At 39.5% G+C, this 22444-nt stretch overlaps 1 protein-coding gene across 2 annotated transcripts; it reads right to left on the bottom strand.

The window, feature by feature from the left end:
* Window positions 1-15314: 15314 nt before the first annotated feature.
* Window positions 15315-19512, bottom strand: LOC107765800 (pentatricopeptide repeat-containing protein At1g71420-like). 2 transcript variants are annotated; one of them, XM_016584498.2, is made up of 2 exons: window positions 17024-19512; window positions 15315-16220 (listed from the first exon to the last, which is right to left on the bottom strand). In XM_016584498.2, the coding sequence occupies exon 1, from the start codon at window positions 19289-19291 to the stop codon at window positions 17060-17062; it is 2232 nt and encodes a 743-aa protein (XP_016439984.2). In that variant the 5' UTR covers window positions 19292-19512; the 3' UTR covers window positions 15315-16220; window positions 17024-17059. The 2 variants fall into 2 exon arrangements, with proteins under 2 accessions (XP_016439984.2, XP_075098438.1); XM_075242337.1 differs by lacking the exon at window positions 15315-16220 and adding an exon at window positions 16420-16948.
* Between the last annotated feature and the right edge of the window lie 2932 nt (window positions 19513-22444).

The raw sequence follows: 22444 nt of genomic DNA, 5'->3' as shown, positions 1-22444 counted from the left end.
CTTCTAAAGCATGGTGTCTTTTGGCTTGAGCTTTGATTTTAGAATTGTTATCTTCTTCTTAGAGATTTAATATTTCATCCATATAAATTTATCGTGTGATCTTCCAACCGAGTATATTATTCGTCGCATAATTGGTAATACTTCTACTATTTATAAATTGAAATTATTCCAATATAACTGACTAACATAATAATAATTTTTTCGTGCAAGAAGTAAAAAAAAATTCATTATTTTTAATTTCAAACAAGAATGGTAATTATAATAGATTTATTATTCATATAAACTTATATTTTATTCGTTCATCTATAGTTATTTGTTTAAAATTTTGTTTCTATAATATGGTACTATTTACACTATCTAATGTTATATAATTTAACAAACACGTGCGATGCACTTCGAAAGGTTTAGAATGTGATTCCATGAGTCGAGCATGCATTATATATATGTATCTATTTTACTCTACCGAGCCGCGCTATAGTCAGTCGGGTACGACACCTATTGTGCAACCACTGATCAACTGGGTATGATGAGGCATGATATGAGATTTTACCGAGCCCTTGTGTGGCCGGGTACGATGATGTGTGATGTGAAGCTACCGAGTCCTTTCGAGGCTTATTAATCCGAGTCCTAGTTGAGGCCGGGTAATGTAAGACCTCCTGGGGTTGGGTACGACCGAGTTCTCTATGAGGTCGGGTATGGAGTGAAATGTGCTGATATGCCCCCAAAAGTGGCTGAATGTATATACATATATATATATTGTAATTAATGCATGGCCCCAAAGAGTGGATTGGTTTTACAAAAGCTTGCATACATTTATGATCTATGGTTATAGCAGTGTACGGGCCTAAGAAGTATTGGGGCGAGGTGATCAGGCAGGACATAGCGCGGCTTCAGATTTTCGAGGACATGGCCCTTGATAGGAAGGTGTAGAGGCCGAGCATTAGGGTTGTGGTTTAGGGGGTAGTCGAGCGTTTCTCCTCGTTGTGTCGGCTATTCTGATAGTGTTTTGTCTAGGACTGCTAGCGGTTTTTGTTGTGCTTCACATTTTTGTTGTCTTTCACATTTTGGCCTTTCCATTTATTTGCTGTCTTTTACGATGCTGATACTATTTTTCTGGTTTCTGTTGTTATTACGGATCTATTGTCTTTGAGCCGAGGGTCTCCCAAAAATAGCCTCTCTATCCCTCCGGGGTAGGAGTAAGGTCTGCGTACACTCTACCCTCCCCAGACCCCACTAGTGAGATTCTACTCGGTTGTTGTTGGTTAAAGCAGTGTACGCCCCAGGTGGCTTGTCTACGGTATCTAGGTTAAACTTGTGTATTGCTATCCCTCATGTTATGTCTTTGATTTACGCATGTTATCCATTTTACATACTTAGTACATCTTTCATACGGACGCCCTATTCTTCGGGCATTGTGTTCATGCCCAAATTTGCGGATAGACCCGGTGACGTCTCTCCCAGTTGGGTGTTTGTTCCAGCTATTGGTCGTTGCACTCTACTTCTTCGGAGTAGCTGTTCAGAAGTCAATAGGTACTGAAGAGTATGTTCCAGTTATTTTGGGTATGGTGGGGCCCTCTCCCGACCAAGTTATGCATATATGAATATTTTCTCTGCACTTTTAGAGGCTTGAAGACTAGTGTTCGAATATATGTAAGGGTTGGTTATAATATCATTGGTAAAAGTTGTGAAGTTGTTTAAAATTTTAATATTCCTTTCTCAGTCAGATGTGTTCATTTTGAATTTTGGTATTTATTCTATAACGAAGAGATCTGAATATGGACGTTGGTTCGCACGGGCCTTCGGGCATCGTATGCCAGTCGCACCTCCCAAGGTTGAGGTGTGACACAAACCTTCTCGAGGTCCATGGCAACCCAACCACAAATTCGATAGTAATACGCTCTCACTTCCATTCTGGTATATCTAACCTCTAAAGCAAACCACCCAGTCTTTGATGCTCATATTCGACATGCCGATATTTCAAACACCATGCAACATGCTTAACAATGATATTATTCATCCTTATGCACCAATAATGTTGCTTCAAATCACGATATATCTTTGTAGCACATGAGTGACTAGAATATCGTGAACTGTGAGCCTCCTCAAGAATAATCAACTCTCTCAAATAATCCACTTTCGGAATACAGATCCGACCCTGAAGCCTTAATATCCCATCATCACTAATAGCGTCCCTAGCACCACCTCGTTGTACCGTGTCCTTAAGGACAAGTAAGTGAGGATCATCATACAGGTGTGCCTTAATGCGCTCAAACAAGGACAACTATGACACAACACAAGCAAGAACTCTGCTAAGCTCCGAAATGTCTAACCTCACAAAACTGTTGGCCAAAGCCTGAATATCCATAGCTAACAGCCTCTCCAAAGCGGGAATGAACTCCAAAATCCCCATGCTCTCCGCCTTTCTACTCACAGCGTCAGCTACTACATTGGCCTTCCCCAAATGATAAAGAATGGTGATATCATAGTCCTTCAACAGCTCCAACCATCTCCACTGCCTCAAATTCAAATCTTTCTGTTTAAAAATACTAGAGACTTCGGTGATCCGTATACACCTTACAAGACATGCCATATAAGTAATGCCTCCAAATCTTGAGCGTGGAACAATAACAGCTAACTCCAAATCCTGTACCAGATAGATTTTTCATGGCGCTTCAGCTGGCCCGACGCATAAGCAATCAACCTACCATCTTACATCAATACACATCCAAGAACAACACTTGAAGCATCACAATAGACCGTATATGATCCCGATTCTCAAGGAAATACCAACACTGCAGTTGTAGTCAATGCCGTCTTGAGCTTCTGAAAGTTCTCCTCACACTCATTTGACCACCTGAATGGAGCGCCTTTCTGAGTGAACTGAGTCAATAGGGTTGCAATAGATTTAAACCCCTCCATAAAGCAGTGATAATACCTAGCCAAGCCTAAGAAACTCCTAATTTCAGTAGCAGTAGAAGGTCTGGGCCAACTCTTAACTACCTTAATCTTCTTCGGGTCCACCTTAATCCCATCACTAGATATAACGTGGCCCAAAAGAACCACCAAGTCCAGCCAGAACTCACATTTTGGAGAACTTAGCACATAGATTCGTCTCCCTAAAAAATCGAAGCACAGTCCTCAAATGATGTTTGTGCTTCTCAATACTATGGGAGTACACCAAGATATCATAAATGAACACAATGACAAACGAATCCAAATATGGCTGGAACACACTGTTCATTAAATGCATGAAGGCTGCTGGGGAATTAGTCAGGCCAAAATACATCACTAGAAACTCATAATGCCCCTAACGATTCCTGAAAGCCATCTTGGGAATGTCCGAAGCCTCAAGCTTCAACTGGTGATACCTCGATCTCAAGTCAATCTTTGGGAACACCCGAGCACCCTGAAGTTGGTCAAATAAGTCATCAATGTGAGGCAGTGGATACTTGTTCTTGATGGTAATTTTGTTCAATTATCTGTAGTCAATACACATTCTCATCGAACCATCTTTCTTCTTCACAAACAACACATACGCACCCACGGTGATACACTAGGCCTGATGAACCCCTTAACCGACAACCCTTGCAATTGTTTTTTAATTCCTCTAACTCTGCTGGAGCCATATTGTACGGTGGAATAGATATAGGCTGAGTGCCCGGCACCAAGTCAATACCAAACGTAATACCCATATCATGTGGCATGCCCGGTAGGTCTATTGAAAACATATTTGGGAACTCCCCCACTACCAGAACTGACTAAACAGTAGGAGTATCAGCACTAACATCTCTCACAAAGGCTATGTACACTAAACACTAAGCCTTTGGAAATGAAACCACCCTACAAAAAGTATACCCTAGAGAATTTTTCCATTCCAACTTTGGCAACCCCTACATAGCCAATATCAATGACTTAGCGTGACAATCAAGAATAACATGATATAGAGATAACCAATCCATACCCAAGATCACATCAAAATTCACCATACTAAACGATAAAAGATCAACATTTGTCTCAAAGCCCCCAATGGTGACCATACAAGACTGATATATGTGATCCACCACAATAGTGTCACCAACTGGTGTAGATACATGAACATGGATATCAACAGAACTACGGGGCAAATCTAGATACGATGTAGAGTATGATGACACATAAGAATATGTAGAACCAGGATAAAATAGAAATGATGCATCTTTGTGACAAATCGAAATTATACAAGTGATAACCACATCAGAGGCCTTCGCCTCGGGTCTACCTGAAATGAATAACAGCGGGCTTGACCTCTACCTGACTGAACCCCGCCTCTGGGGCATCCCCTGGCTACCTAAGCTCCCTCTCTAGCTGGTGGGGCTGGTGGTGTAAGAGCTGGAACGGGAGTCACTACCTGAGAACCCTGTTGTACTGAGCCTCTACCACATTTGGGGAAATCCCTCTTGATCTACCCCACCTCTCCACACTAAAATCAACCTCGATCTGAGCATGGATGCTAAATCTGAGGTTGCCTCTGATAACCCGAGTAACCACTGGAAGAACCCTAGGCTAAAGAAGCATGATAGGAGATCAGTGTTGGTAATGCACTGAATGAAGACTGAGCTGGAGCATCACGAGCAGGATGATAAGATGAAGGAGTTGTCCTATTAGGAAGGCCTCTCCTAGATTGATCCCTACCTCCTAACGAGGTACCACTGAAACCGCCAGAATACCGGGGCTTCTTGCCCCTCACCACCATGGTCTCCTTGCTCTGACTCTGAATGCGCTCAATAATGCGCGCTATGTCCACAACCTGAAGAAATGTAGTACCAGTTTTTGTCTCCCTATGCGCTCAATCCTATGCACTATGTCCACAGCCTGAAGAAATGTAGTACCAGTCTCTGCCTCCATGAAACCAAGATTCCGCAAAATCTCCCGACAACCATCTAAGAAATCATGTGCATCTGCCAAAGGGTTACCATCATAACGTGGATGACCCATCTTCCTGAACTGATCAAACCTCTTCTACTCCTCCTTAGACATAGCTGCCTCGACTACCTGACTAACAGCAGCTACGGGAGGATGTCCCGCAACTTGTACCACCCTTGGCATCTCATAACCAGCCGCAACTTGCTCAGGACTGTGAGTAACGGGAGTATATTCCCCTTCATTCAGTGCATTGCCAGAAGTTTGAGTAGGGGGAGCCCGTGCCCCACCAACCCCTCAGGAAGCTCTGCTAGGATCAACATGAAGATCTACACAAAAAGATGTACAAAAGTGTAGTATGAATACATCACAATCGATACCCAGTAAGTATCAAGTGTAACCTCGAATAAGTAGTGGCGATGCTAGATGCTTCCAATTACTTACCACACAAGTGTAGTAACACAATTTTGCTATTGAACAATAAAGAATATCATGAATAACAAGAGTCGTAGATATCAATGGATAAGCATGGTTTTCTAGCACAGAATACCCTATTGCTGCTCAGATATAATAATAAAAGACAAAATGCTCAAATAACGGAGCCGAGACATCCAATTAACATATACGAATGTCAAGTAATAGTTTAGAGTGAAATATATACTCCAAAATGAGTCATTAATAAGAATGCATGCTCAATCGATACAAAATCCATGTACCAACCACGCTCATAGTGCCCAAAGTAACTTGGGTTATCACCTGACTCCGGAGGGATGAATCCAAATCCAAGAACAAGAGGGGTATAGTAGCATCCCTCATAAATCAATATCTGATCATCATGTCCAATGTGCCATATCTGTGTCTCATGCGCATGCTTATCCTTCGTGCCAAAATTCTTAGTCCAAATCATGTATCTATTATTGAAAATGTATGTATATGCTTAAGAATTATACGTAGAAGATGCACAAGGACTTAATAAATATCGTACGAATATGTGCCCATGAACTCTCTATATGACTACGGGCAATTAAGTAATTTAACATTTCAAGAATGAGTTCCCATGCCTTCAGAATTGATCATAAACCTATGCATAACTTCTAACATGAGTAAGAGAGAGGACGTAGTCACATAAGCCAAATAAATCATGAATCAAACAAGCACAGTCAAACAAAGCATAAGATCTCCTAATTTCTACCTTCGGTCATGATATAAACTAGTTAACATATACGCTAGCCACCACAGATATACATTATCCCCAATACCTTAAACACATTGAAAACAAGTCAATTCATAGGGGTTTCCCTCTTAAAAAGGTTAGTCACCAGACTTACCTCCACCCAGTAGCCTCTAATCTTCCAAAATAGCATTTCCTCTCAATTCAACCTTCGAACGAGCCAAATCTAGTCAAATACAACTCAATAACGTTAAACAAGGCCATGAAAATCGAACCCATATAATAAATTTTGAATCTTAAATCAATTACACAAAATCAACCAAATATTCAGCACGGGCTGACTCCCGGAACCGACAAAAGTCATAAATCCCGAACACACATTCTAATATGAATCCAAATATATATGTTTCATCCAAAACCGACTCCAAATCGGAGTCCAAATCTCCATTTTTCATTTTAGAAAAGTTTTGTCAAAACCCCCCAATTTTTCTCTCTTGGATTTCATCAACCAAAAGCCAAATTAAATATGGAATCATGAAATAAAATAAAAACCAAGTCAAGAACACTTACCCCAATTCAATTGGTGAAAATTACTTAAACAATCGCCCAATTCCGAGCTACCAATCTCAAAATATGATAAAATACTCAAACCCTCAAAACTATATGACCTGCCCAGCACTTCTCGCACCTGCGAGCCAAATTCTCGCTTTTGCGGTCCCCGTCTTGCTTCTGCAAGGTCACTTAGGTCCCCACCTCTCCCACCTACAGAATCCCATTCTGCTTCTAGGGTCCCGCAGGTGCGACCAAAACTCCGTTTCGGCGAAGAATCCCCCAAGCCTGCTGCCAAACCTTCGCTTCTACGGACAAAGGATCCGCATCTACAGACCAGCAGATGCACACAAACATTCACATATGTGGACTTCATTGCCCCAGGCCCAAATCTGCTTTTGCGCTCACCCTTCCATATCTGCGCACTCGCACTTGTGGACCAAACCACGCAGGTGCAAAAACACCAGACCAGAATAACCAATTTAACCTCAAATAGTTTGAAGCCCATCTGAAACTCACCCCCTCCCCCGAGACCCCATCCAGTCATACCAACCAGTCCCAAAATATAACACGGACCTACTCGGTATCTCAAATCACACAAAATAAATCAAAACCATAAATCACACCTCAATTCAAGCTTAAGGGTCTAATCAAACTTCTAATTTCCAAACGTATGCCGAAATATGTCTAACAAACTCGAAATGACCTAAAATTTTGCTTACAAGTTTCGAATGGCATAACAAACCTATTCCAACTCTCGCAACAACAATCCGAGCCCGATAACACCAAAGTCAACTTTCGATCAAACTTATGAACCTTTCAAGCCTTCAAATTTCCAACTTTTGCCAAATAGAGCCAAATCAACCTAGGAACCTCCGAACCCAAAATCGAACATTTGCCTATGTCAAAAATATTGGAACCATCAAAACATCATTCCGAGGACGTTCACACAAAATTTAAACCCCAGTAAACTCTTACAACTTAAGCTTCCATAAATGACACTAAGTGTTTCAAGTAACTCCTGAACCTTCCCGAAACCAAACTAATCAACCCAGAAAGTCACAAAACAACAAACACATATACAAGAAACATCAAATAGGGGAACATGGCTCCAATACATAAAACAAACGGCTGGGTCGTTATACCGTGACCCCGTCCAACCATCCTAACAAGTTCGTTTATACTATACAAACTTATCCAAAGGCTCAGAATGCAAATAACAATATTAAAACCAAGAATCATCATCAAACCAAAGTCTTACGCTTTCTTAACTTCTAAATTTCAACTTTTCACTAGATGTGTCTGAACCACATGAGCACCTCGGTCACCTCCAATCCATTCCAACAAATTCAAATAACCTATATAAACCTATCGAAACCTTAAAATGCAAATTGAAATGCAATATCCTAAATCCAAACTTGAGTCAAATTTCTCATTTCTTAAGTTCTTCAAAGTGCCAACTTCCAACTTAAAGTGCCGAATCAACCCGGGCCACCTGAGACCTAACTGAATATACGTACAAGTCCAAAATTATCGTATGAACCTATTGGAACATTCAAATCCCAATTCCGAGCATGTTTACCCAAAATACTGACTTTGATCAACTCTCTTAACTTAAGAGCCTCTAGTTAGAAACTAAGTGTGCCAAATCATTCTCGAATCCCTTGAAGCCCAGGTCACCTATCTTTGCAAGTCATAAAACATAAACTGAACCTATAGGAAGTCTCAAATAGGAAAATAGAGTTATAGAACTCAAAACAACCGGTTGGGTCAGTACACTTGACTTTGCTTCATGTGTCATTAGAGAAACAACTTGCTAATATGTTTACTAAAGGGCTCAATATATAAAATATCCTTTCACACACTGGTTTGCAAGTTGGATATGTATGAGATCTTTGCACCAACTTGATGTTGGGATTTTAAGCTTGTGTACCTTAAAGAGGGTGAATGAAAAATGGAGGGAAAATGAAATATTTGAGTTTCCCTTGGCAAAGGGACATTGTCCCATATCGGAGAAAGAAAAGGCTTTTTATGGGTATATATATAATTGCTCTTCTTCTACCTCTTAAAGAGTTAAGAAAAAGGCAAGCCTCACGCCATCGTCGTCGTCGCTCGCTCGGCTCGGCTTCGGCTTCGGCTTCGGATTTGGATTCGGATTCGGATTCGGATTTGGTCAAAGATCGATTGATTGATTAATCTTTTTGGACAAAATTTCTTTCAATTATTTAATTAATTAATTAAATAATTAACAAAAAATTCAAATCCGGAATAACCCATGACCCGCGACCCGGTTCGGTCAGGCCCGTTATCTTTCCCGAATTATTTTAAATACATTTTTCCCGCAATATTTCAAACAACCCTTTTCCAACAGCCATGGCTGTTTCTGAAAGGTTGCAAACCTTTTCAGAAACAATGCCAGCAACTCTATAAATAGAGTTTGAATCCCAGAATCTTTCCTTATGAAATTTTCTGAGCTTCTTCTTCTTCTTCTTCTTCTGCACAATAAATTCCAGTGTGTTTTACAGCCTTCGAGTGGCTCGCTGTTCACCGGCGTTTTGGTATCCAACACTCCGGTGAGTTAAATCGTTCTATCCTGGGAGGATATATTCCAGCACCTCGGGTACTTGAGGGGAATAATTTCCTTAAGGACACACTGTGTATTCAGTGGGCTCGATTTATTCCTATACTGTTTTTTGTTTTTCATAATCTATTTCGTTAAACAAGTATTACTAACTTTCTATTTTGTTTTTTCAGAAAGTTTAATTATTTATTAGAGCAATACAGAATTATAACATTCTTAAGGAAATTTTTTTTTTTATATTCTGTATTTTGTTTGTGGAGATTAAAACCTGTGTGGTTTTCTACTCCTTCTGAATTTTACTATTCTAATTTGAAGATATAAAAAACTTCATCAGAGTATTGAAATTCATAAAACGATTTAAAGAACATAAAAACTTCATCATTTTTCTGTGAAACAGTATATAAAAACTTCGGTTTTATTTATTATACATACTGTTTTTTGTTAATAACAGTATTGTATACTGTTTTGATTTTGCCATTAATTGAACTCTTCTGTTGTTTACAGTGAGAAATGGCAATTGATAACGGAAATTCTTCTGCGACTATTGCGGCAACGACGATAGTCTCGTCAAGCCGGACTGCTATTCCACCGGCAGAAAAATCGGGAAAATTTTCCGGAGCCAACTTCAAAGGATGGCAGCAAAGGGTGTTCTTCTGGCTTACCACACTTGGTATGCAGAAATTCACTAGTGAAGAACCTCCAGTGCCTGCTGCGGACATGCCGGACAACGAGAAATTCATGATTGTTGAGGCGTGGAAGCAGGTAGATTTTCTTTGCAAAGGCTATATCTTAAGCGCTTTAGAGGATGACTTGTACAATGTGTACAGTGCGATAAGAATTATGGGACGCACTTGAGAAGAAGTACAAGACTGAAGATGCATGCTTGAAGAAGTTCGTGGTTGCCAAGTTTCTAGACTATAAAATGATAGACAGTAAAACTGTTGGAACCCAAGTTCAGGAGCTTCAACTTATTTTTCATGACCTTATTGTTGAAGGTATGGTCGTGAATGAAGCATTTCAAGTGGCTGCAATGATTGACAAATTACCTCCTTCGTGGAGAGATTTCAAGAACTATCTTAAGCACAAGCGCAAAGAAATGAAGTTGGAAGATCTTGTGATTCGTCTCAAGATTGAGGAAGACAACAAAACAGCCGAGAAGAAGTCTCGTGGAAATTCAACGATCATGGGAGCTAATATCGCTGAGGAGACTGCTCCAAAAAGTAAGAAAAGAAAGAGGTCTTCTGGACAGACTAAGGAGCAGAACAAAAAGAAATTCAAGGGCAGCTGCTACAATTGTGGAAAAACCGGTCACAACGCCCCTGATTGTCGTCTCCCGAAAAAGTATAAGAAGAAGGGACAGGCCAACATAGTGGAGAAGAATGATGACATTGATGATCTATGTGTAATGCTTTCGGAATGCAACCTAGTTGAAAATCCGAAGGAGTGGTGGATTGACTCTGGAGCCACTCGACATGTTTGTGCTGTCAAGGAAGCATTTGCGACTTACTCTACTGCTGGTCCCGAAGAAGAGGTTTGCATGGGAAATACTACAACAGCCAAGATTGAAGGTTATGGGAAGATATTCTTGAAGATGACTTCCGGCAAGGTGTTAACGCTCAACAACGTTCTTCATGTTCCTACTATTAGGAAGAATTTAGTTTCTACTTCTTTGCTTGTTAAGAAATGATTCAAATGTGTATTTATTTCTGATAAAGTTGTTGTAAGCAAGAATGAAATGTATGTTGGAAAGGGCTACCTCACAGAGGGCCTCTTCAAACTAAATGTAATGGTTGTTGTTAGTATGAATAAAATTGCAGCTTCTTCTTATTTATTGGAGTCAAATGATTTATGGCATATTCATTTAGGACATGTCAATTACAAAACTTTGCGGAAGTTAATTAATTTAGAAGTGTTGCCTAAATTCAAGTGTAATAAATTAAAATGTCAATTATGTGTTGAGTCTAAGTTTGTAAAACATCCTTATAAGTCTATTGAAAGGAATTCAAATCCTTTAGACTTAATTCATACTGACATTTGTGATATGAAGTCGACACCATCTCGAGGTGGGAAAAAGTATTTTATTACTTTTATTGACGACTGCACTCGATATTGTTATGTTTATTTGCTTAATAGTAAGGATGAAGCAATTGAAGCATTTGAGCAATACAAGAATGAAGTGGAGAATCAATTGAATAAAAAGATCAAAATGATTAGAAGTGATAGGGGTGGAGAATATGAATTTCCATTTGCAGAAATATGTTCGGAATATGGAATTATCCATCAAACTACTGCACCTTACACACCTCAATCCAATGGAATTGCGAAAAGGAAAAATCGGACATTAAAGGAAATGATGAATTCTTTATTAATAAGTTCCGGATTACCGCAGAGTTTGTGGGGCGAATCTATCCTTACAGCTAACCGAATACTCAACAGAGTACCCCACAGCAAAACGCAATCTATTCCATATGAAAAATGAAAAGGAAGAAAACCCAACTTGAAATATTTCAAAGTGTGGGGGTGTCTAGCAAAGGTACAAGTTCCTTTACCTAAAAGGGTTAAAATCGGACCAAAAACTGTTGATTGCGTTTTCATTGGATATGCTACAAATAGTAAAGCATGTCAGTTTTTGGTTCATAAATACGATAATCCCGAAATTCACGTTAATACGGTAATAGAATCAGATAATGCTGAATTCTTTAAAAGCATCTATCCGTATAAAACTTAATGTGAGTCATTAAGTGAAAGACCTAAACGACCTCGGGAAGAACCAAAGGAAAATACTCCAAGTATAGAAGATCCAAGGCGTAGCAAACGTCAAAGAACATCTACTTCCTTTGGACCAGATTTTGTGACATTCTTGCTTGAAAATGAGCCTCAAACTTTTAAAGCAGCTATGTCATCTTCTGATTCAGCGTTTTGGAAAGAGGCAGTCAATAGTGACATTCAATCAATTTTGGATAACCATACATGGGAATTGGTAGATCTTCCTCCAGGAAATAAGCCTTTAGATTCGAAATGGATCTTTAAACGGAAAGTGAAAGCTGATGGCACTATTGACAAATATAAGGCAAGACTTATTGTCAAAGGTTATAGACAAAAGGAAGGCCTTGATTACTTTGACACTTACTCACCAGTAACGAGAATAACATCTATTAGGGTGTTAGTGGCACTAGCGGCCATGTATGGTCTTGAAATCCATCAAATGGATGTTAAAACAGCTTTCTTAAATGGAGAATTAGAGGAAGAGATTTACATGGAACAACCTGAGGGTTTTGTGGTAACTGGTAAAGAAAAGAAAGTGTGCAAACTTGTTAAGTCACTTTATGGACTTAAACAAGCACCCAAACAATGGCATGCCAAATTTGACCAAACAATGTTGGCAAGTGGGTTTAAAATCAACGACTGCGACAAATGTGTTTATATTAAAAATACTCCAGGTCATAAAGTCATTGTTTGTTTATATGTTGATGACATGTTGATAATGAGCAAAAACATGGCAGATATAAATGCTACTAAGCGCATGTTGGCTAGCAAATTCAATATAAAAGACTTAGGAGTTGCTGATGTGATCTTAGGAATCAGAATTCACAAGACTCCACAAGGTCTAGCATTACCACAGTCTCACTACATTGAAAAGGTACTTGACAAGTTCAAGTATTTGGATTTCAAAATTGCCAAGACTCCAATTGACGTGAGTAATGCACTTCAAAAGAATGAAGGTGAAAGTGACTCACAACCGGATTATGCAAGAGTATTGGGAAGTTTGATGTATATCATGAATTGTACACGATCAGATATAGTATGTGCTATTAGTAAACTGAGTCGGTTTACAAGTAATCCCAATCACATACATTGGATGGCAACGAAACGAGTTTTGGGGTATCTCAAACATACCCAAAATTACGCTTTGCATTATAACAAATATCCCTTCGTGATCGAGGGATATAGTGATGCAAATTGGATCACTGGATCATCTGAAGTTAAATCCACGAGTGGATATGTTTTCACAATTGGGTGTGGAGCCGTGTCTTGGAAATCATCCAAACAAACGTGCATCGCCCGTTCTATAATGGAATCTGAATTCATAGCTTTAGATAAGGCCGGTGAAGAAGCTGAATGGCTCCGGAATTTCTTGGAAGATATTCCATTTTGGCTCAAACCTTTGGCACCTATTTGTATACATTGTGTTAGTCAAGCGGCAATAGGCAGGGCATGGAGCGTTATGTTTAACGAAAAATCTCGTCATATACGACGGAGACACAATACCGTTAGACAACTACTCTCTAGTGGTGTTATCACAATTGACTACATAAAGTCAAGAGATAATGTGTCGGATCCACTTACAAAAGGCCTATCTAGAGAGGCAGTTGAAAGATCATCAAAGGGAATGGGGTTAAGGTCCAGGACAAGTCATCATGACGGTAACTCTACCTAGCAGACTAGAGATCCCACGAGCTAGGTTCAAAGAGAACAAACAAAGTTATGAATGACGGTTCAACACTGTCAAATAACTCAACCCATTCTCGTGATGAATACAGTGTTCAGAAATCGAGGTAAATCATTAAGGCTTTTTGATGAGTCAACAAAGCTTAAAGGTTTTTTAATGATTTGCTAAGTCTGGCAGGATATGACCAGATAGTGTGTCTACAGGATTACACATTTAGAAATCACCTATGTGAGTGTGAAGTGTAAGCCGCTTCAAGGGGAATGAAAGTAAAGGCCCATTCTCTAAGCACTCATGAAACCAGGCGGTGTTCATGGCTGAAACGAACACAACCGTGAGAACCATAGATGGTTAAGGATTGATTGTGTGACTTATGTTGTCTAGGTATACAACAAAGCTCGACGGTTCAAAGATATCAAATCTACCGATTGACCGAGTATATCCGATATAAGTTCACTACGGAAAGTTCAAAGGGAAACCTACTTATCCAGATGCAATTAATTCTTGCATGTAAAACACACACGCGTCCGTGCATTCCTTTATTTTATAGCCATTCCCCATTCATGTGGGGGATTGTTGGAATTTTAAGCTTGTGTAGCTTAAAGAAGGTGAATGAGAAATGGAGGAAAAATAAAATATTTGAGTTTTCCTTGGCAAAGGGACATTGTCCTATATCGGAGGAAGAAAAGGCTTTTGATGGGTATATATATAATTGTTCTTCTTCTAGCTCTTAAAGAGTTAAGAAAAAGGCAAGCCTCACGCCGTCGTCGCTCGCTCGCTCGCTCGGCTCGGCTTCGGCTTAGGATTCGGATTCGGATTTGGTCAAAGATCGATTGATTGATTAATCTTTTTGGACAAAATTCCTTTCAATTATTTAATTAATTAATTAAATAATTAACGAAAAATTCAATCCGGAATAACCCATGACCCGCGAGGTTCCGTCAGGCCCGTTTTCTTTCCCGAATTATTTTAAATACATTTTTCCCGCAATATTTCAAACAACCCTTTTCCAACAGCCATGGCTGTTTCTGAAAGGTTGCAAACCTTTTCAGAAACAATGCCAGCAACTCTATAAATAGAGTTTGAATCCCAAAATCTTTCCTTACGAAATTTTCTGAGCTTCTTCTTCTTCTTCTTCTTCTTCTTCTTCTTCTTCTTCTTCTGCACAATAAATTCCAGTGTGTTTTACAGCCTTCGAGTGGCTCGCTGTTCACCGGCGTTTTGGCATCCAACACTCCGGTGAGTTAAATCGTTCTATCCTGGGAGGATATATTCCAGCACCTTGGGTACTTGAGGGGAATAATTTCCTTAAGGACACACTGTGTATTCAGTGGGCTCGATTTATTCCTATACTGTTTTTTATTTTTCAGAATCTATTTCGTTAAACAAGTATTACTAACTTTCTGTTTTGTTTTTTCAGAAAGTTTAATTGTTTATTACAGCAATACAGAATTATAATACTTGAGGGAGAGTTGATTATAGGAGGATTTTTAGAAATATTATTTCCTGAATAAGTCATAGATTAACAGTTTTGAATCAGTCATAAGTCATAAATTAGATGTTTTTATCTGATTTGAATAGGTCAAAGGAATCTTGTAGAAATAGCATGTTCTTGAGATGTAAATAGACGCACAGAAATATAAGTTCTTCTTTTCTTAAATCTTCACATAACCTCTGGCTTATTTGATGAAAAAAGTTTTAGCTTATAATTACTTACATAGATAATTGAAAATAGATTTAGAATCTAAACCAAATGGGGAGTATAAGTTGCCGACAGGGGGAGTTGCTGGTACCAGCTCATAAAAAAGTTAGCTTTGCTGTAGAAGAATCAGTTGAATACCACTTCTTTGATTAGTTCTTCTTTTTCTGCTGGTGTAGAGTAAAGTGGAGATAAAAGTGCATCTACCAAATGTTGTTAGGCGGTGCAGGGAGGGTTATAATTTATGCGAGGTAAAGCCACACCCACGCCGTTTGCCACTCTAGAGGAGCCTCAACTGTTGGCGTGTTTTGAACAAGACCATTCAGAAGGCAAAAACATTATGAAAAATCCTCATTCTTGTACTGGGTTTAGTGTGTGATGTATGGGATAGGTGCATATTATAGGTTCAAACTTTACTGCAGATAAAAAAATGCGGTCTTTAAGTGGAGAAGATCTGAGGGACGGATCAAATATCCACCTAAGTTTCAAACAATATGCACCACTTGAACCACTGGCCTTCCAGAAGTTTTTGGTTACTGAAAAAAAGGTGGGATTAGAAGAGCAAGAAAATGCAACCTCTTCGCATCATTCTCTCAGCAGGAATCCTATAGGTTGATGCCAATATAACCTTCATCACAAATGTCAAGATTGCACAATTTTGAATCTGTAACCATACTAAATTCACTAGACAAAAGGGAAGTTGCAACATTATCTACATGAGATTCCTCTATGTAAATAATTACAATTTACACATTTTGTAATGCCAGATACATGTTTGCATATGTTGCATCTTGGAAGATGCCAATTGTTAAGGAATGATACTTCCCATTTTGCTTCATGTTTCATCTATGACAGTATTTTCTTCTTGAAATGTCTGTATCGTTGGAATATCACATTTGTTAGTACTATCAGTTCAGCACACATTGAAGCAAATGATAAAAACACACCAAACTAGCAAAGTTGCACCACTGCAATCAAACTATTAATCTCAGTTACTGCTACTTCTAAGGCCCACTGCAGTTTTGGTAATGGTTTTACGGGGTTCCAAGAGTTTTAAGCAAACATTCAACAGATAAAACAGAAATATACCGTGTAAAAGATCAAATGTCAACACAGAAGTAAATATGAGCAGTTATATAATGGAAAGTGATTTGAGTATGAATAGTTGGGATGAAACACCGCCTTTGGCTGAAAATGTATGCTCTTCACACAATAAGACCTCTTAGCAGATCTGGAACAAGTCTGTGGATTTTCGAATTGAAAAGAGGAACAATGCTTTATTTCCTATACAAAGACCAGAAACTGTCTTACTCATCTGCTTCAACAATAGATTTTGGAGGTTCCTTTTTCAAGTGCAGGATTCACAGATCGTATTTAATCCTCCAGTGAAGTCACTGACAATCTCTTCTTTTCCTTTGATAAGGAGAAGTCTCTGACAATCACATGAATATAAATAAATGCAACTAGCGGTGCATCACAGTTACTCATTAACTGAAGCACATCAATCACATTTTCTGATTTCAACCCATCCTTTTCAAACTTATCAACCTTCTTTCTTCATCGATGATGCTCCTAATCCAGCCTCTTTAAATTTTATGCAATCTAATGGTGATACAATCTCTGAAATTAGTCTACTTAGACACATGTCATGAGATAGATGAACACTAAAGAAGTTACCTGGAGAGGCAGCAGGTAGAAATTAGTTGGCAGAGTCTACCAGTAATCATTGCAAGAGCACACCCCATTCTTAAAATGGTGGAAACGGTTTGAATCTCTCACAATAATTTCCCTTTCTATTAGCTTTGATGATAACTTCATAAAGTTGTGGCAATCCAAACAAATACGGATGTTCTTTATAATCTTAATGGCACTGCAGCTGGAAGGAGATTTACTAGCATCTTGTAAAGCATATATCAGTGCAAGCTTCTCGCTGTGATAATATAATTGCTCTTCTTTCTGTTCGTCTTCTATGTCATGTAAAGATGAAGTTGTCTCAGGAATATAGCCACTATGTTTCAGCTCTTTCACAAAGTCCTCCAGATTAGTATATATAGCTTTCCTGTCTGGATGTTGTAGGCCTCCAGAAGCAAACTCATGCACCAAACCCCCAACTTCAGTCCAGCTCAATCCAGGCTGCTTCTTAACACCGAGCCGGCGCATTTGCTTCCTAAGATGACCTGCTTCATTGAAGCTATTTGCTGAGCAGTGTACATTTGACATGAGTACATATGCTAATGAATTTTCTGGATCTAACTCCTTCAACCTAGATGCAACTATTTGGGCCAGCCCAGATTCACGATGTTTCCGGCATGCTCCAAGAAATGCACTCCATACCACATAATCTGGTAGCATGGGCATTTCTTTTATTATTTTCTCCGCCTGAAAAAAATGACCTGCTCGACCAACAATATCAACTATACATGCATAATGATCGAGTTGAGGAACAATACCATGTTTCTCAAACATAGCATCAAAAATTTTAATTCCTTCTTCCACCCTTCCAGCATGGCTACAAGCTGAAAGCAGCGAAACAAAAGTGGTTGCATCAGGTTTCACATCCATTTTCCTAAAAAGTCTCAACGCTTCATTTGCTTTCCCATGCAGCGCATAAGCTTTCAACATCGAATTCCACGATATTATATCTCTGTATCTCATCTCCTCAAAAACCTGTTTGGCCTGAGATATTGAGCCACACCTTGCATATGCATGAATCAATGCATTTCCAAGTACCACAGTATCCATGAAACCAGATTTAATCACTTCGCAGTGCACCATCAAGGCATTTCTATCTGTCACGAGTCCTGCACAAGCTTTTAGTGCAATGGAAAAAGCATAACTATCCAAACTTAACCCCTCTCGGCGCAACTGACCAAACAGAATAATCGCTTTCGTAGGATCTCTTTCTGAAAATGCCACTATGATTTCAGTCCACAACACAAGATCTTGAGATCCACTCATTTCCAGAAACAATTTATAACAATCACGAAGCTCTCCTCCAAGAATTGAATACGCTTTCAACAAAGCAGTAACAATCCCAACATCTAGTATAAAACCGGTTTTCACACTAACGCAATGCAATTGGAAACAACCCTGAAGACCCCAGGAAAAATCAATTTCATCCATTCCAAAGAGAGAAGAAAGTACACTGACAAGAGTGGCACGATTGAACCCCAAGCTATAACGATGCATTACTGAAAAGAATCCCATCGCCTTATCACCTTGTCCACGCATTTGAAACCATGCTATCATTGTATTCCATGAAACCAGATTCAGAAACTCCATAACATTAAAAACCTTCCATGCCTCATCGCAACCATCCATTGAACTATTCCTCGAGTACATTGCGATCAAACCATTACCAACATAAACACATGTATCAAAACCTGTTTTTAGTGCAACTGCATGCACTTGCCTACCACGTGAGCTATCACAAACAGAAAAAACACTAGCATAAGAAAAATCATTAGGCCTATAATGAGCTAACATGCTAGAAAATAAGCTAAAACATTGATTAGTCCGTCCATATTGAGCATAACCTGAAATAAGGGAAGTCCAAGAAACAATGTTTCTGTGCGGCATTTGATCAAACAGTTGACGAGCACATTCCAAATTACCACATTTTGCATACATGTTAACAAGATGATTGATTGTGTAGAGTTCTTGAGCGGCATTTGGATTGTGGAAAAGCATGTGGTTGTGGATGTCTTGGCCAATATCAAGGCGGTGAAGGAGGGCGCAGGCGTGGAAGAAGGTAGCATAGGTTTGTGAGGAATGATTCGTAGGATAGTTGTACAAGGAAGAGAGGAATTGTTCTAGATGGTGGTGCGTGGGTCGCACGCGTAGCCTTTGGAGGGATGAGTTGAATTCCAACGTCGCGGGAGGATTAACAGTTGTGAATAGCCGAAGGAATGGATGGACGGTTGTGATTCGTTTACGACGTAGCATTGTTCTTCACACAGCAAAGGGGAAAATATGGTCTCTTAGCTTTTAATATGAAACTATTTGTTGTTATGTTGTGACTTATGCTTATTAAGTAAGTAGGAAGGCCCAAGGAGGCTGTACCAAAGAAACAGAGAAAAAACTAGAGTGGTTTGTTCATTTTTGTCAATCTTGTTAGAAATCTAGAGGTGGAAATATTTTGAAGAACACTCAATAAATAGATGTGCAGTGATCAACAATAAAAGTAGAGATAAAAGTTTTTGAAATGAAAAATCAACGCGCTATAAAAGACGTTATTTAGATTTTTATAGCTATCTTGATACGAACATAAAATGACGTCTTATTCTCAAGATTACCACAAACCATTCTAAAATCTTCTATTGTGCTTCTATACAGTGTATGGGGTAAAATTGGTTAGTAACAGTTGGACGAATGACGGAATGACATGTGAGTCAGTAAACCGCCGGGCACTGGATGTAGGCACGTCAGCGCTGAACGAATCCCGAAGACAGAGTAGCCAGTAACAAAGATTCAAATCATTGTCATCGGATAGCATTCATTGGACAGCCGTTACAAAGAATATATGCATTTACAGCCAACCGTTATGTAGCCATCAATGACGATTTTATTCTCATTCAAGAGGGGCTTGATTTGAGGATCTTGTCTCCCTGAATAGGGCTATAAATAGAAAGATTAGCATTCATTGTAGGCACAAAGGACTCTGCACACAAAAAGTGATAATCTACTTTCATATTATGCTCAGTTTTAGTTCCATCATAAAGGCTAAGTTCTTAGTCAGACTTGTAATCTTCTTTAATTTCACTTGACAATCTTATTTTTGTTCTTATTTATTTACTATTTTTAGGTCAAATCGATTCGCTTGTCTATAAATTACGCTCTAAATTCAACTGTACCGTTTACAGGTAAACAGTTTGGCACCCACAGTGGGGCATAAACAGTTGTGTAATTGCTTTGATCCATTCGTTTGTTACTAACAAGTTTCGATTCTTTCCTTGGTAAAAGAAAAATCAGATATGGCAGCTAATAATGTCAACAATGTCTACAATGTTGGAACACACAATGAGCAGGAAGATGAGTTCCAGCGTGATGATTCAACTAGCAAAACCCGCAATGAAGGAGATGAGGTAACCCCAATACGCGAAGGCCAGCATCCTTGACATGTGAGGGGCCCAACTCCTGATGATGCGGAGGATGAGCACGTTGTTGAAACAGTTAAAATCTTGAGAGAACAACAAAAAACGATTATGGGTCACCTCTCAAGGCATGATCGAGTGATGACGAAATGGAAGCAGGCGTTATCGGGTTCTTCCAATAATGCTAATGGAAAGGCTCCTATTGTTCCCGCAAATCAAACGGCTCAAAGAGCCGATAACAACACTCCAAGGGATGAGGTCGGTTTCGACGAGGCCGGAGGGACTGGTAGTGGATCTGGTAACAACAACTTAAATGGCCCTTTCAAAATCGAGCTCATGATATTCATGAGAGAAACAAATGAGCGAATGGATCAGAATGCGAAAGGAATTTCATGCTCGAATGGATCAGATCCCAAAGGCGTCGTCGGTGTTAAAGGGACCAGATATAAGAAAGTATACGCAGTTGCCATTTAAGCCAAGTGCGGCACCGGTGTTGATCCCAAAGAGGTTTAAGATGCCGGATATACCAAAATATGATGGGACATCGGATCCATAGGAGCACATCACGACCTACACCACGATAGTAAAAGGAAATGACTTGGCCTAATAAGAGATCGAATCAGTTATGTTGAAAAAGTTTGGCGAAACCCTTACAAAGGGTGCCTTAACGTGATATTCTCTCTTACCCGAGCACTCTATTGATTCTTTTAAAATGCTTACAGACTCGTTTATCAAAGCTCATGCTGGAGCAAGAAAGTTCCAGGTGAGAAATATGGATATATTCAGAATATCCCAAGGAGAATATGAATTGTTGCTAGAGTTCGTGATCTGGTTTCAGAAAGAAAGGATGTTGTTACTCGCGGTTCCGGATGAGTGGGCGGCAAAGGAATTTTAAAAGGTCTCAACCCGTTAAGCTCCGATGCCTCCCAGAAACTAAAGGAAAGCTTGCTTGAATATCAGGAAACCACATGGGCAAACGTTCATAGCCGCCACGAGTCGAAGATCAGAATAGAAGACGACCAACTTGGTTCTTCAATGTCTTCCAAAGGACGGAATCATTACCGGAATCAAGATAAATTCAAAAATTATTTTGATGCATATCGAAGGCCCTCTAGAAAACATTTCCAGCCTTACGATAGGGCCTATGGGCGTAGTAATAAAGGATTCCAGTCATCGGATGGGATCGCTTCCTATAGAAGGGCGGATCGTAGTCGGAGTAGTAGATCACAGCAGGAGAAAGGGACGATGGGTCTCGTGATGTCGCATATCCCAGGTTATCCGATTACAACTTTAATATCAGCTTGCTAGAATTGGTGTCGACAATGAGGAATATTAAATAAGCTGGATTCCCGAAGCCAATCCTGTCGGATCCTAGCCAAAGGGATCCCAATCTATGGTGTGAATTCCATGGGACTCACAGCCATAGGATTGGCGACTGCTAATGTCTTCGAGAAGAGGTGGCAACACTGTTAAAGAATGGTCACCTTAAAGAGTTTTTAAGCGACTTCGCCAAGAACAACTATGGGAGAAATTAGGACAATGTAGAACCATCAAATCCGGTAGTAGGGTCACCTCGGATGACAATCAACTTGATCTTTGGAGGAGACGAAGTCAATGGGGTGACATTTTCGGCAGCAAAGAAGACGAAGATATCAGTGACTCATGGTAAAAGGATCCCGAAAGTCTTAGAAGATGAAATCGCCTTCACAGAAGAAGATGTTGATGGACTCCTTCTACCTCACAATGATGCTTTGGTAATTTCACTTAACATTTTAGATTTCAAAATTAAGCGTGTTTTGGTTGATCCAGGAAGTTTTCCCAACATTAGACAATGGAGAGTTTTGGAGCAAGTGAAGTTAACCGGGAATAGCATTCCGGCAACAAAGCTTTTGGCTGGCTTCAACTTGACAAGTGTGCAATTCGAGGGGAAATTTTTCTGCCCATATATGCCGAATGAGTAACAATGACCACCATATTCGAAGTGGTGGATGACGACATGGGCTAT

The sequence above is a fragment of the Nicotiana tabacum genome, chromosome 21 (assembly GCF_000715075.1).
Source record: "Nicotiana tabacum cultivar K326 chromosome 21, ASM71507v2, whole genome shotgun sequence".
Classification (NCBI taxonomy): domain Eukaryota; kingdom Viridiplantae; phylum Streptophyta; class Magnoliopsida; order Solanales; family Solanaceae; genus Nicotiana; species Nicotiana tabacum.
The sequence above is the reverse complement of the archived record's forward strand: the minus strand, read 5'-3'. Positions and strand labels throughout refer to the sequence as shown.

Excerpts from the sequence above, each read along its gene's own strand:
- LOC107765800 (XM_016584498.2), bottom strand. The coding sequence starts at position 19,291 with ATGCTACGTCGTAAACGAATCACAACCGTCCATCCATTCCTTCGGCTA.